This window comes from Lemur catta, chromosome 17 (assembly GCF_020740605.2).
Source record: "Lemur catta isolate mLemCat1 chromosome 17, mLemCat1.pri, whole genome shotgun sequence".
NCBI classification, from domain to species: Eukaryota; Metazoa; Chordata; class Mammalia; order Primates; family Lemuridae; genus Lemur; species Lemur catta.
Genome location: NC_059144.1, coordinates 20732496 through 20746060, shown reverse-complemented (window position 1 = coordinate 20746060; position 13565 = coordinate 20732496). Strand labels below are relative to the sequence as shown.

General features: G+C 43.1%; 1 protein-coding gene across 1 annotated transcript in view; it reads left to right on the top strand.

Moving 5' to 3' along the window:
- The window catches only part of CTNNBL1 (catenin beta like 1), a 163593-nt gene that overhangs the window by 132830 nt on the left and 17198 nt on the right, over positions 1-13565 (top strand). The window contains exons 12-13 of the mRNA XM_045528609.1: positions 781-878; positions 2985-3065. Of these exons, the coding sequence (XP_045384565.1) occupies positions 781-878; positions 2985-3065 (179 nt within the window). The remainder of the gene's footprint in view (positions 1-780; positions 879-2984; positions 3066-13565) is intronic.

Genomic DNA, 13565 nt, shown 5'->3' with positions numbered 1-13565 from the left:
TATGAGCATTTTATTTCAACATAAACTTTGCTTTGCCATTTCTCCATGAGTAGACTTCTGTCACCTCCTTTTCAAGGTCATTCTTGATTTTTAAAAATTCTTTTTAAAGAAAAGAATTTCTTTAAAACTGAAGCCTATAATATACCCTTCAATTACCCTCTTCTTCCAAGAATCGGAGAATAGTAGTTCATAATAGAAGCCGCTGGGTTATGTGAACTCAGAAAGCATTGTTCACTCTTTTGAAGTGTTCATGGTCCAGCCACCTTTAAACTTAAAATGGAGGTTTTGTCTCCACGAGAATGTAAGTGATCACGCTGGGCCTCTGTCATATTTCTTATTTAATTCCAGAGCGTTTACTTGACAAAGTTATAAGGTAATTTGAGAATTCTGTAGAACATGTCTTATTCGTTACTTACCCATGTCATGGCTGGCATTCACATTCTGTTCACAGGTTATTTCTGTAAATGGGGGATTGTTTCAGGTTCTGTTGTGGACAATAAAAATCAATTAATTTCCAGGCAGAATGGAAATTCTAACTTAGCTTTGGTTCACCTGCTCAAGTTGTCCTTGAGGATATCATCCCTTTCGAATATGTTTTCATACAGTGTGTGAAGATCAGTTCAGTTTTCCAGTGACACAATTTAGGTGCTTGTATTAATCAATAGCAGCAGTCAGAGAGGCCTGCGTATTTCCCCCTCAAAAGAACCAGACGAGGTTTGAAGAGAGGTAATAATTACTGCTCTGATCTCAGCATGTTCTCTTTTCTCCTTCCCAACCCAGAGCATGTCTGTTCGATCCTGGCTTCCCTCCTGCGGAACCTGAGAGGGCAGCAGCGAACCCGGCTTCTGAATAAATTCACTGAGAACGACAGTGAGAAGGTGGGTGATTGTTGGACTGTAAGGATGGGACTGGGACTGGCAGGGATAGAAAAGCTCTTTACCTGATGTGATCTGAGGGACACTGGGTTGAATGTTCCTGCCCTAAAGTCTCTTTTCCAGCAGCTGGGCCCTGTTGCTGTGGATCTCAAAGATTTTTCTGGTTATTCTGCTTCTCATCTTCAAATGCATTCCCCTGGGAGTAGTAGCACCTCAAAGTGATATCAGCTAGCACTTTAAGGAGATTTTTAAACCCAATGAAAGTGGATTATAATAAGATTTTTGGTTCACGGATGGTACATGGCGTAGCAAAGTGATTAAGAGCATTGGCTTTGGATTCAGACATCTAGATTTGAATCTGTTTTTGCTACTTTTGAGGCCACTCTGAGCCTCACTTTCTCTGCTTTAAAATGGAGACATTAATACCCATCTTGAAAGTCGATAGGAGGTAAATTAGATGAGTGGGGATGAAAACATGAAGATGATGATAAGGAAATGATAGAGCCTGACTTAGAAGGGCTGGGGAAGTTGGAATGATCATGTCAATGACATTAGATGGATCTTTTCTATCATTAGCTATTGTGCCAAACCCTAAGATTCTTAATAGTAACAAAGAGCTACCATTTATTAATGACTACTTTGGATTGGGTAATAGAGCAGGTACCTTTCATTATTGCATATATTCTCACAAAACTGTGTGGTTTGTCCTTTTGTGGCTATTATTCACATTTACAGATAAGGCAGTTGATGCTTAGAGACATTATGTGACTTGCCCGAGAACACACTGCTAGTAAGTAGTAGAGCTAGGATTTGAACCCAGGCAGCTGAGTCCAGAAAGCCTACATATTTTATCACACTAGATATAAGTAGGCAATTCCAGATGAGAAAAATTAAGGGTCAAACCTCCCTTTTTAACCTGTAGTAACTTCTTTCTTGCTTGTGTCTAAGGTAAGGCTGAAGCTTTGCCTTACTTTGGAGAGAGGTTTAAGACTGTGTCTCTGAGCCTACCTCTGACCATTTTCTCTACCCTCACTAGCAGTGTAGCATGATGAAGAGGAGGCCATCGGGTTAGGACCCAGAACATCTTAGGAGTCATGTCACCCTGGTTACATCACTTAACATCTGTGTTTCAGTTTCCTCATCTTTAAAATGTGGATTGCTGTCCATCTTCCCTGCCTACCTTATCAGATTTTTTTAAGGTTTAAGGAAAGAATGGACATGAAAATACTGTGTAAACTAAAATATGAAAGGTTTTAGGGTCATCGTTGTTGGCTAAAGAGGGTTTGGGCACAGTCTTCCCAGACCATCTGTTGCCATGTTGAAGCAACATCTATTTACAAATATCAGCTCCTGAATAAATAAATACCAGAGTTGCCAAGAGCCATGGTGGTGCCAGCCCGATAAAAAGATAAGCCAGGAATTTTGGCTAGCTTCACAGTATTCCTGCAGTCTTTTGGAAGTCTTGGGAAAAATGAAACTTTTTCAAACCTACTTGAGTATTCCTCAGGCTGTGTTTGAAGCATGACATTGCTAAACTTAAAACTGATTTTTAAGTTATTGCCAAGCAAAAGTCAGGGCCTTTTTTCAAGTTGCTGAAGGAGTTTTTCTTGCACGCTCCTCTGACTCGAAAGCAACTAAAAAGATTTTACTCAGGCATTTTTAAAAAAAGATCAGCTCTGGGGCAGAATCCGAACATGAAAGGTTTCAGTTTGAAAAAAGAAATTTCTATAAAGTTCTAAGTGAATATCAAGTATGTAACTTCAAGCTCCTTCTCTTTACAGGAAGGGACTTGAATTTTCATTTATTTATTTATTTTTAACAACTTGGATTCCTGGGAGTCAGAGAAGGGCTGAGAATGCATAATCTCCTTTTGGGAATGGCTGGTTGGTTCACACTGTGCATCCATCCTAAGTGTTTGCTTTGTTCCACCCCAGCTCTTTGATCCATTCCTGATGTGTCCCTAAGCAAAGCTCATATCGGATGTAAGAAGTGGTAGAGTGGATCTCTCTTTGTAAGGAGCGACAGTGAGATGAATAGGTGCTCCACTGTTCTCCTGCCTTGGTATTCTCTTTCCTTCTCACTCAGGCCTGTGAAATCTCTCTCTTTCAGGTTGACAGACTAATGGAGTTGCATTTTAAATATCTGAGTGCAATGCAGGTGGCGGACAAGAAGATTGAAGGGGAAAAACACGTACGTATCCTGCCTCTCTTTTGCCAGCTATTGACTTGCACTCCGTTTGGGTCCCTTGTGTACGTCATATCTCCCCACAGGATAGGTAAGGGCAAAGGTGCTGTCTAACACGTTGTAAGAGCAGAGTGGATGACCGTCTGCCAAGTGGTTATAACTGCTCTTCTGACAGGAGTGACAGCCTCTTAGGAGGAAGGATATGTAGCATTGATCCAGGTCTGACCTGGGAGTCTGGGTGGATAGCACAAGTACCCTTGACAAGGACTTCTCTTAGAAAATCTGGCCAAAGTACAGTGCTGTTGGCTTGGTACTGTGTTGGCAGAGCTTGTCTTGGTAATGCTTGTGGCTTCTCTAGTCCTGTGGGAGGCATTTTAAGGAAGGGTGATCACTGCTGAGTGGCCATTGAATCCAGTTCCCCCATTTACGGGTGGACAACTGGAGAGTTAGGGAAGGGAAGCTCAGATGCATTGCAGCCAAGGTGACTACAGGTTCACAGTGGCTGGCCCTCGTTTTCTTATGCTGGTAGTAGTTGAGGGAGTGAAACCTGCTAGATTTTTTTTTTTTTTTCTCAAGGGGCTGTGCTTACTATGGGGTCATCCTACCTTCTGTATTTTTCACCTTCTTCCATTTTGGTCTCTGGCATCTGTAGCTTTCTCATCTGTACTCCTTAATCAGGGTAAGTTTTCACGTCTGCTGTTTAATGTCTGGTTTGTATTCTGTCCCCTACAATACACTCCTCAGTCTTTGGTCACATTACAAAATGATCCCTCTCTTGCTTTTTTAAAAGTCCGTAGGAGACCTCATTTTCCTTGTGATCTTGATTTGCTGTATCACTCCATTCTCTCTTCAGTCTTCCTGCCTTAAAGATACACTTGAGGTGTTTGAACCTCACTAAGAGAGCCAGTTTCAGCACCGTCCCCCAACCCCCACCCACCATGTTGGGACTGTCCAGTTGCGGCAGAGTTGTGTGCATTGGGAATTACACTAGCCTTAGTACTTTCCCTTAGGCTAGCCTTGGGCCAGGGTGAAAGACAAAAGCTTGGGGGAAGACAGTGACTCTATTGTCTGTGTCCTGTTTCTGTTTGCCACTTTTTGTCCACCTCTCCCCTTTCACCAAATATCCCTTCATTTATAAACACCAGCAGATGGGTAACTGTGTTTTTCATTCTTGTGATTTCCCCATGATCCCTAAACCTAGTAAGTCCCCAGAAGTTTGTTGATTGATTGAATTGATTAACCGGGACTTTCTTCTTTTATACAGTGATACTACTGCAAGATAAAAGGCAGACACTCTAAATTCTGAGGCTGGAGTTTAGATACTAGCATGTTCCACACACAATTCTTTGATACCACATACCCCAACCCCTTTGTTTTGTTCTTTGATTAAACTTTCTATCTTTTCTTCCCCATACAGTAATTTGTACTTGATGGACACTTAGCAATTGTTAAAGTGCTGGAGTAATATATTCTTTCTCTTTATCTGAGTGATAATTAGAAACAAATTGAAATTCCCCTAGACAGACTTTCATAAGGAAAGACATGAGACAATTAGAACTCCAGCCCTGATGTAATCCCCAATGCTATCTGATGGAGGAGACTCTTGGGGGGTTGGGGGAGGGAGTGGAAGGAGCACCTGAGAGTCAGGGCACCTGGGGTTTTAGTTCAGGCATCACCAGCTATGGCTTGTCATTGTACCTCATGTAGCCTCAGTTTCTTAGCTATAAGGTGATATTAGCCAAGGCGATTTAACCCCTCAAGCTTAATGTTTTCCCTAACGTTCGGTTAAACATCCTTTGGTAACTCTGCCATTTTTTGGACAGTGGAATGGATTAAAAGCACAATGATGAGTTGGTTGGTGACTGAGTTGCTTTCTAGATAGAGGAGCAGCAGCCTAGTAGAAAAAGTAAGGTGTGCACAAGGTGGGGAGTCAGGTAGCCCTGGATTTGAATTCCAGCTCTGCCACTTCCTCGCTCTGAAATCTTGGACAATTGAGTTGACCTCTCTAAGCTTTGTTTTCTCATCTGTAAAATGAGAATAATAACACCTCCCTTTCGGAGTTATTATGAAGACTAACATAAAGTATATAAAGTACCTTTCTCAATAAGTAGAAACTGCTGCTGCTAGATTTTCCTAGCTTTGGAATTATTGTGTAATTTTTAAGTAAGCCAGGCAGTCCTTTCCCTGAGAGCATCTTCCTTGCCAGCTGTCCCAGAAGGACTCTACCTGGCAGAACAGAGTGTTGGCACCATCAGATGCTTTGTGGTGAAGCTTAGGCTTTTTTTGAGGGAGATCAGGTAAGTGGTTGGGCATCAGGGAGCAGCATGCGTGTAGCTGTTGAGAAACTTGGCCTGCCTCCCCCAAGATTGTCTATTATCAGCATCGAAGAGGGTGTGAAATTGATTAGCACTGACACAGAGTAATCACTGCAGCCACTCTCCCGGCATTCACAGAGCTGCTGTGTGCCATGGGCACCAGGGCCCTACCGTTCCCTGACAAACATCTGTCTCCTTGATGCCAAGGCCATTTTGCTGGGCACTAGCAAACATTCCAAGGCCATTAGTGCTCAGCAGCTTCAGTGTTACTCAGAGAGCCCGGGCGGGTAGGGGTGAGGGACGCCTTTGTGAGCAGTGTTTGCTGCCAGCACTCAGACGCCACCCTAGCAGGTGGAGTCGCCTCACGGGTGTAAAGTGACTTAGACAACACGACCTCCTTTTCACCTCTCCCTCATGCAGTCTTCTCTCTTAAGTCACAGTTTGTCTCCTCACCCCTATTAAATTTGAATGTCTTACACCAATTGAGAACTCAGCAAATATTTGTTGGCTTGAATTGAATGCATATTTCTCAGGCATTTTGGTGACATTGACTATCAGATCAGTAATGAATAAATCTCTCACATACTTTGCCAAGTCTGCAACAAAAAACCTGAGATAGCAGGCTCAAGTATCGACGTTTTTAATGTCTCAGAGCCACCACCTTCCCTGTAAACTTCGACTTCCCTGGGCACAGTACAAGTGTCCATCGTTTGCAATGACCAGGATCCACTGGCAAGAATCCAGCCATTTGGCAAATGTTGATCAGGCGTCTGCTCTGTGCAAGGCACTGGGCCAGGCACTGGTGGGGGTGAGAGGCAGAAGTGCCAGTAAAAGAATGGGGCCCAGGAGTGGTAGAGCAGAGAGAGGTCGCCTACAGCTAAAGTCACCCTAAACAGTTTTGTGGATGAGTCAGCATTCGTGCTGGACCTTAAAAGATAGAGACAGCCAGGTGTGGTGGTGCATGTCTATAGTCCCAGCTGATCAGGAGGCTGAGGTAGGAGGATCATTTGAACCCAGGAGTTTGAGGCCAGCCTGGGCAACATAGTGAGACCTGGTCTCTAAAAGAAAGAAAAGAGAGAGATGTATAGGGCATTTACAGTCTGGAGCAAAACAGCAAAGGAGGGGCAGTGGGAAGCCAAGTTAAGGTTGGGGGAAGAGGAGAGTTACATTCCAGGAGTGGAGGATATAAGGGGGAGAATGTGGGCTTTTAGAGCCAAGCTTTTTCCTGGTTCTCTGTGAACAAATAGCTAAGTGGCCTAGCCTTTTTTTTTCCGTAGTGTTATTTTGTTTTCCTTAAGGTGTATTACTCAATTTGTGTACACTGAGAAATTACATAGGTAGGGATATGGTGATGATGGATATACCATATGCGAAAACTGCTTGCACAGGGCCTGGCATACAGGGTAGTCAGAGAACCTTTAGTTTTCCTTTGTCTGGAAGGACACACATACACAAGCACACATTGTCCTAATTCCCTAGCACTGCAAAATTTTGCATGATCTGGCTCTTCCCTACTTCTCCAACCCCCTCTCGGGCCACTTATACCTTCCTGCCTCACAGCCTTTGCATCTGCCTCTCTTCCTGCCCTGCATCTTCTCATGCCGGTGCTCCTTCCACAGTCAGGTCTCAGCTTAAATGTCACCTCCTCAGAGAGATTTCGATGATCACCATGTGTAAAGGAAACCAACCCCCTCCACTGCTTCATAGCCTGTAATTATTTCATTTATTTGTTTACTCTCTATCTCTGGGACTGTAATCTCTCTTGTTCATCATATTCCCAAGACTTACATCATGCCTGACATTCAGTAAGTGAAAGACCACTGCTCATTAGTGTGAAATTAATATCTGTCCGTGGGTATTAAGGATGATAGAGGGTTACCCTGGGCTTTCCACATTATTCCTTAATGCTAATTTTTAACCCTAATTCTTTTTTTCTCTATGATTAACCCCGTCGTTAAAAATATTTAAGTACAACTATGTGGATTCTGCGGCATAACTGCAGCAATATTCAATAAGGAAAAATACTTTTGCTTGGAAGAATCTACAGGACTGGTAGATAATTTTATACACATTCAGTTCAAATCACGTTATTGCAATAATCTGTAACTAGCAAAGACTTCCATGTCTTGGGCAGTGGTGTTGTGCTTTTATGTTATATTTAGTATCCATGAGATTCCAGGGCCACAATGTATCTGGACATGCCCTAGGGGGTTCTGGTTAACAAGATTTGACCTGAACTTTTAAAGGGCATGTAGTTCTTAAGACTCATCTAGTGAACAGCAGTTCTTGTGATCTGTAAATATCTAGGGTTCTTGTCTCAGCAGATTTCACTTGACTCCCCAAACAACATGAAGCCCAGAAAATACTAAGGTACCTGTTGTTGGGAAGATGCCCCGACTTCTCCTTGGTTACTTCAGTTTCTGTTGCTTAAATGTACAGAGCATGCCTGGCTTTTGGCCGTCTGAAGTAAGACATAATTATATAGGTACTGGCAGGGATTTCTAAAAGAGGGAGGAGAGCCTTGGAGAGAAGTTGTCCCTTTTTTAGTTCATGGGAAAATTATACTCAGCAGGCTTATTCAATAAAGTGTTCTTACCACATACTTTGCACTGTAATGACTTACAAATTGCATGCTAATTTTGCCACAGTTAAATCATTCTAGGCTTTATCCTGGAAAGAAAAAGATGGACTCCGTGTAATGAAACAGTAACCACAGGACTTGATGTCTTAAACAGACTTTGACTGTATCCTTAGTATTCGAAACTCATTTACAGATTTATGCGGAAGGAGGTGAAGTGCAGGAGTGAACATGTGGGCTACGTGAGCCTAAAACACGGGTGAGGATATAGACGGTGGAAATGCGAGGCTGCCATTGATTCTTCTGCTAATTATACTGGCAGATTCTGGGGCAAGCTTAAAAAAAAGAGAATCCTGCTGAGAGTTCCTCTCAGCTCTTCTTTAAACCAGTGGTTCCCAAGCTCCCTCAGTCCATGAACTGCCAGAACACAGGTTACAGCCCGCAGAAGCTAGCGATGTTGGGGGAGGGGGCGTCGGGGCGTCGTGGTGCTTTTTCCTCTCTCCTGCCTCCCTCTCTCTTAAACACCTACAGTTTCAGCCATTTGCTCATTTACCCTCTACTGCCTCCCGCCCACCCCCTGGCCAATCACAATCATCCTTTCTACTATTGGAAGAAAAGTACAAAGGACCTGAGCTCTGGTCCCACACCTCTGCCACTTACCTTGCATTATGTCCTTGAACACTGTTTTGCTTTTCTGATTCTTTCCGTCCTCATTCACTGGACTAATAGGCTTTCCCCCTACTGACCTTACAGGCTTTTGCAAGGTTTGATAAGATGAGGGCTATGTGCCAGGGCCTCCCAAATTTCTGCAGACTCATATAGCCAGCTGCTACCTGGACCTCACCCACAGGCTCTTCTGACTCAGCAAGTCCAAAACCAGGCTTATGGTCTTAACCATGTGTAATCTCTTCCCCTTCCTGCCCACACCAGCGCCACTCACCAGTTTGACCAGGTCAAAACCCCGGGCATCCTGTTTGCTCCTCTCTCCACCTCTCACCACATATCCGTCTGGTAAACTTGATCTCTGACATCTGTGCAACCTCTCTACTTTTCTCTCTCCTCACTACCAATACTTAAGTTCAGCTGCCATCATCTTTTTTTCTTGCATTAGTGCAATAACCTCCTAACTAACTAGTCTCTCTGTCTCTAGGTTCGTGCCCTCCAGTCCATTTTCTACATGGTAACTGGAGATTTTTCTTCAGTGAAAATTAGTTCATGCCACTTCTGTACCCAAACACAGTAGACACTGGTTCTTACCCTCAGGATATGGTCTGATCTCCTTTGCCAGCCTCACAGTGCCTTTCCCCAGTTTGGCGCCTGCCTGCGTCTCTGGCTGCCTCCCTCGCCCTTGTGATGTGCAAAAGCTGTTCTTCACCACTTGTGCTTCCCTGAACTTGTGCTTTCTCAAATCTTCTAGACATTTGCCCGTTCCTTTTTACTTTGCCTCAATTACCTCTCCGTGCCATCTTTTCCACATCCTCTTCCTGAAGCTGGCTAATTTCCTCTGTGTCCTTTAGGGTTTTGGCAAACAAATTAGTCAATATATATGTTTTGAGTGTCTTCCATGTACCAAGCATGCTGCTTAGTCTTTCACTATTTGTTTCTGCAGAAGGTCTTCCCTGAGACCACCTGTAGCCCCTCTCTGCACCCTGTGCACATGCCGTGCACTGCAACCTTAGCGTGAAGATCGGGGACTCTGGAGCAGACTGCGTAGATGCAGATCTTGGCTCTAACTCCTACCAGCTGGGTGATCATAAGCAAGTTACTTAAACTCTGCTTCAGTGTCCTCATCAGTAAAAGGATGAGAATAATAGTTCCTATCTTGTAGGGCTGTAGGGAGGATTAAATAAGTTAATACATATAAATCACTTAGAATAGTTCCTGGCATAGGAATTATGCCGTGAATGGTAGCTGTTATTTATTACAAGTATTTTTGGCCTGCAGTCTTGTCTGTCTCTCCCTCTAACTGTAAGTCTTCGCAAGTAAGGACTTATCTTACTTACTTTCTGTGTTTCTCCAACAGGGTTGTCGTTTTCTGGGCTTGTGTTATTGTGTCTGCTATCATGGAAGCTCTGGTTCTCAAGGCTGGCATAGATGTTGTCAAAATTCAAATGAGCAGTCTGGGTTTTGGCGGGAGGGGGGACTGTTAAGTAAATGTGGACATTGAAAACACACCTGTGATGGAGGCATCATAGTAACACATAGAAGGAACATGAGCATAGGGTCATACAAGCCCAAGGTTAAATGCCAGCTCTGCCACATAGGAAGTCTGTTTTCTTGGGAAATGCCTTGCCCTGCATGTGTGTCATTTTCATGGTAGTTTTATTATAGGGTCATTTTGAAGATTAATGAGGTATTTTGTAAAAACCTGGCATATGCTTGTATGCCAAAGTGGGCTTAACATGTAGTCAGTGTCTTCTTTGTGGGTAAAGCTCTGGCCTGAGAGTCTTGGATTCTTATCAGAGCTGCCATCAGTTAGCTATGCATTCTCAAAAAGAAATTCCTTTTACTTATTCTCCAGCCTCAGTTTCCACAGTTGAAAAAGACATGCAGTCTTTAGAATCCTTCTCTAACAGTCTGCCCTAATTTAGAAGCTTTTGGAGGAAGGTTTTGTTTTGCTGATGTTTGTGCCTCTGCCATCTCTAATTACCTCTCTCTCTTGTGGTTTAAGTTTCTCCCCTTGCTTTGGGAAAAAAAAAAAGACACTGGCGTTTTCCAAATGGTGGGGCCATTCCTGCCCATGACTACAGGCAGTAACTGTGTCGTCTGTTGGGGCCTCGGGTTTACAGGCTCTGAGTCACGTCCCCTCTTAGTAAGGCAAGAGAGATTCATATTGGCTTCATAGCAGCCTCTTTTATGACTGTCTCCTTCTATCAGCGAGGGGCAGCTCACTGCCTGTCGGGGGCAGATTAGAAATGGCATCCGCATGCTTATTTGGAGGGCTTACGACTTGCCTGCTGAAAGAGACAGAGGCATGTGGAAGGTGGTGATTTGGTAGTGCTCCTGAGGACAGATTAACATTTAAAGTGAGGACGTGGCTGGGAGGGGGGAAAACACACACACACAACCCTACAGAAATGGCACCTTGACTACACATACCACCTCCTTGTGTATCTTTGGAGATGAATCTGTTTATTTTAGCAGCCCCCGAACAGGCTTAAGCTGCTGTGAATTGCAATCTGTTCTACTTAATGCGCCATTCACTGAATTACCATCTAAGTTTTTATTCTAGCCCTCTCTTATGGAATGAACAAAACAAAACCTACTAGAGTATTTTTTTAACTCTCCCAGATTGCATGTGGAATTTGCTGGTCTATTTATAGATTTTTTTCCCCCCTTTTTAAGTTTCTTTAATTTTTAGGGAAAATATAGGCCAAGAAGCTAGGTGACCTTACATTTAATGCTACTGGTTTGCATTAGTCCCCAGATATGGCATAAAGAAAAATATCCCATCTGTTTGCTAATACTGGGAAAGGTCCATAAAACAAAGACTTTTTCCTTCTTTGAACTGTGAAAGTGAACATAGGTTTAGAGCCAAACTCGTGTGGTGTTCTGTTTCCACCACTTACTCCACCATGAGCTTTGCGACCTTATGACACATTTATCTCTTTAAGCCTCAGTTTCCCATTTGAAAAGTGGAAATAGTAGTAGTTCTTACTTCTTAGGGTTCTTGTGAGGAAAAATGAAAAATCATGAAAGTGCTTATTAGCAGGGTACCTGGCACTCAGTAAGGGCTTGGGAAATTTTGCTATTGTTATTATTCCATCTTTGCTGCCCATCTCTTGCCAGAGTGAAAAGACTGATAGAAAAGGCCTTAGATTATGGAATTATGTTCCATTCAGATCTCTAACTGCAACTCAATGATAGTAATTTTATATCTGTCTCAATTTTTCCATCTGTGAAATCTGAAAATGGTATTTGCTGTACATACCCAATATAGTGCATGTATAGCAGGTGAGGTTAATGCAGGTGTCCCGCTTTGAAAAGCAAAAAATGCTGTGTGGATGCTGAGTTGTCATTGCTTCACGAAGAAGGCACCTTCACTGTCTTCAAAGGTGAGAGTTGAATGAGTTAATTTGTAGACGACTTCCTTTAAATCTTCACTCTCTTGTCCTATTTCAAATACAATCCAATGTACATATGTATTTTCACTCTGAAGTTTTGTAAAGTGAGAAATACCTACAGCACTTAAGGAGGTTACTGGATTCTTGGAAATTTCTCTTTACTCCGTATTAATCATACTCCCATTGGAAGAGCACTTGATTTGCATGCCCAGATTGTTTTAACATGACCTGCCTAATGCAATAGCAGAGTCAGGGGTCACGTCTTTGTCACAGAGAAGTTTAATTTATCGATGAAAGGATGAGCTACTTGGCAGTGTTGACCATCATGTCCTGTTGAGGTGGTGGTGCGTGTCTCCAGCCTGAGGCATTTCTCACGGTGGCTCTTCTTTCTGGGAGTAGCATCATCCAGCATCTTAGATCCAGCCATCTACCCATATGCAGGCAGAAATCCATTACATCTGGTTATTCAAAGTGCTTCAGTCCTAGATTTGCCATAGACTGTCAAAGCCAAAACGAACCTTCAGGAGTGCCAAATCAGGGAAACAAAGGTGTGGCACACTTCCACTCCCAATCCAGCAGTCAGTGCAGGCATTGCTAATCGATTTCAGGGCTCTTTCCCACTGAGCTTCAATGCAGCTTCACAACCCTCTGTCATACAGTACTCTGCAGCCACTACAGCGGGTTAGAGTTTGCACTCAGGATGAGCCCTATTTGCCTTCCTGATCTAGTGTAGGCTTCTTATTTCCAAGTAAAGAAGCTGAGGCCAAGAGAAGTTAAATGACTTGCCTAAGGACACTAGTAAGTTAGTATTAGAGCTGGAATCTCATCCCATTTGCTTAGTACCCTGTCCCACCTTGTCTCTTGGCAAAGGAACTTGTTTTTAGAATTTATACATCATAGTTCAGAGAAGTTCCAATATCTAACTTAAATGCTTCTTGTACTGTCAGAGGGTCTCTTGAGAAGGAAAGAAGGCAAGGGGAGGTTGGGTACCTTCTCTAGAGTGGGATACCTGTGATCTGTTTGTTCAATCACCATATACGTAGGAGCTTAGGCTACAGATTGGATCTCTGCACGGGCGAGCTGGCTTCCTTCTCTTCTTTGTCTAGTCATTTTTAAAACATCTCATTGGCCAGTTGGGCATAATTTGGCTTCTTCCTACCACTAAAGAAGCAAATCCCCTTGCATGTTCCTAGTGCATAACCATCAGAGTATTCTAGATCAGACTCCTTCAGTTCTTCCAGAGCTTTTTATGAGGGGAAGAATAAGGTAGAGAGCAGCTTGTGGTGAATTTTTCTTTAATTCTTAGAACTTTTGTATTACTTCTCCAAAGACTGAATCCTAGCCAGATGATCATGGGTTGAGCTGTACTGACAGCCATTTTAAAGTTTCAGGCACCCTTAGAAGTTCTTTCAGATATCTAGGTTCTGCGTCATCACGCACAGAAATCCAAGGAACATATCAAGTCTCAATATCAACTATTTAGTGTCTTGGAAACCCATAGAAGGAGTCAGAAATTTAGTAATCCATTTAAAATAAGTTGACCCTGTCC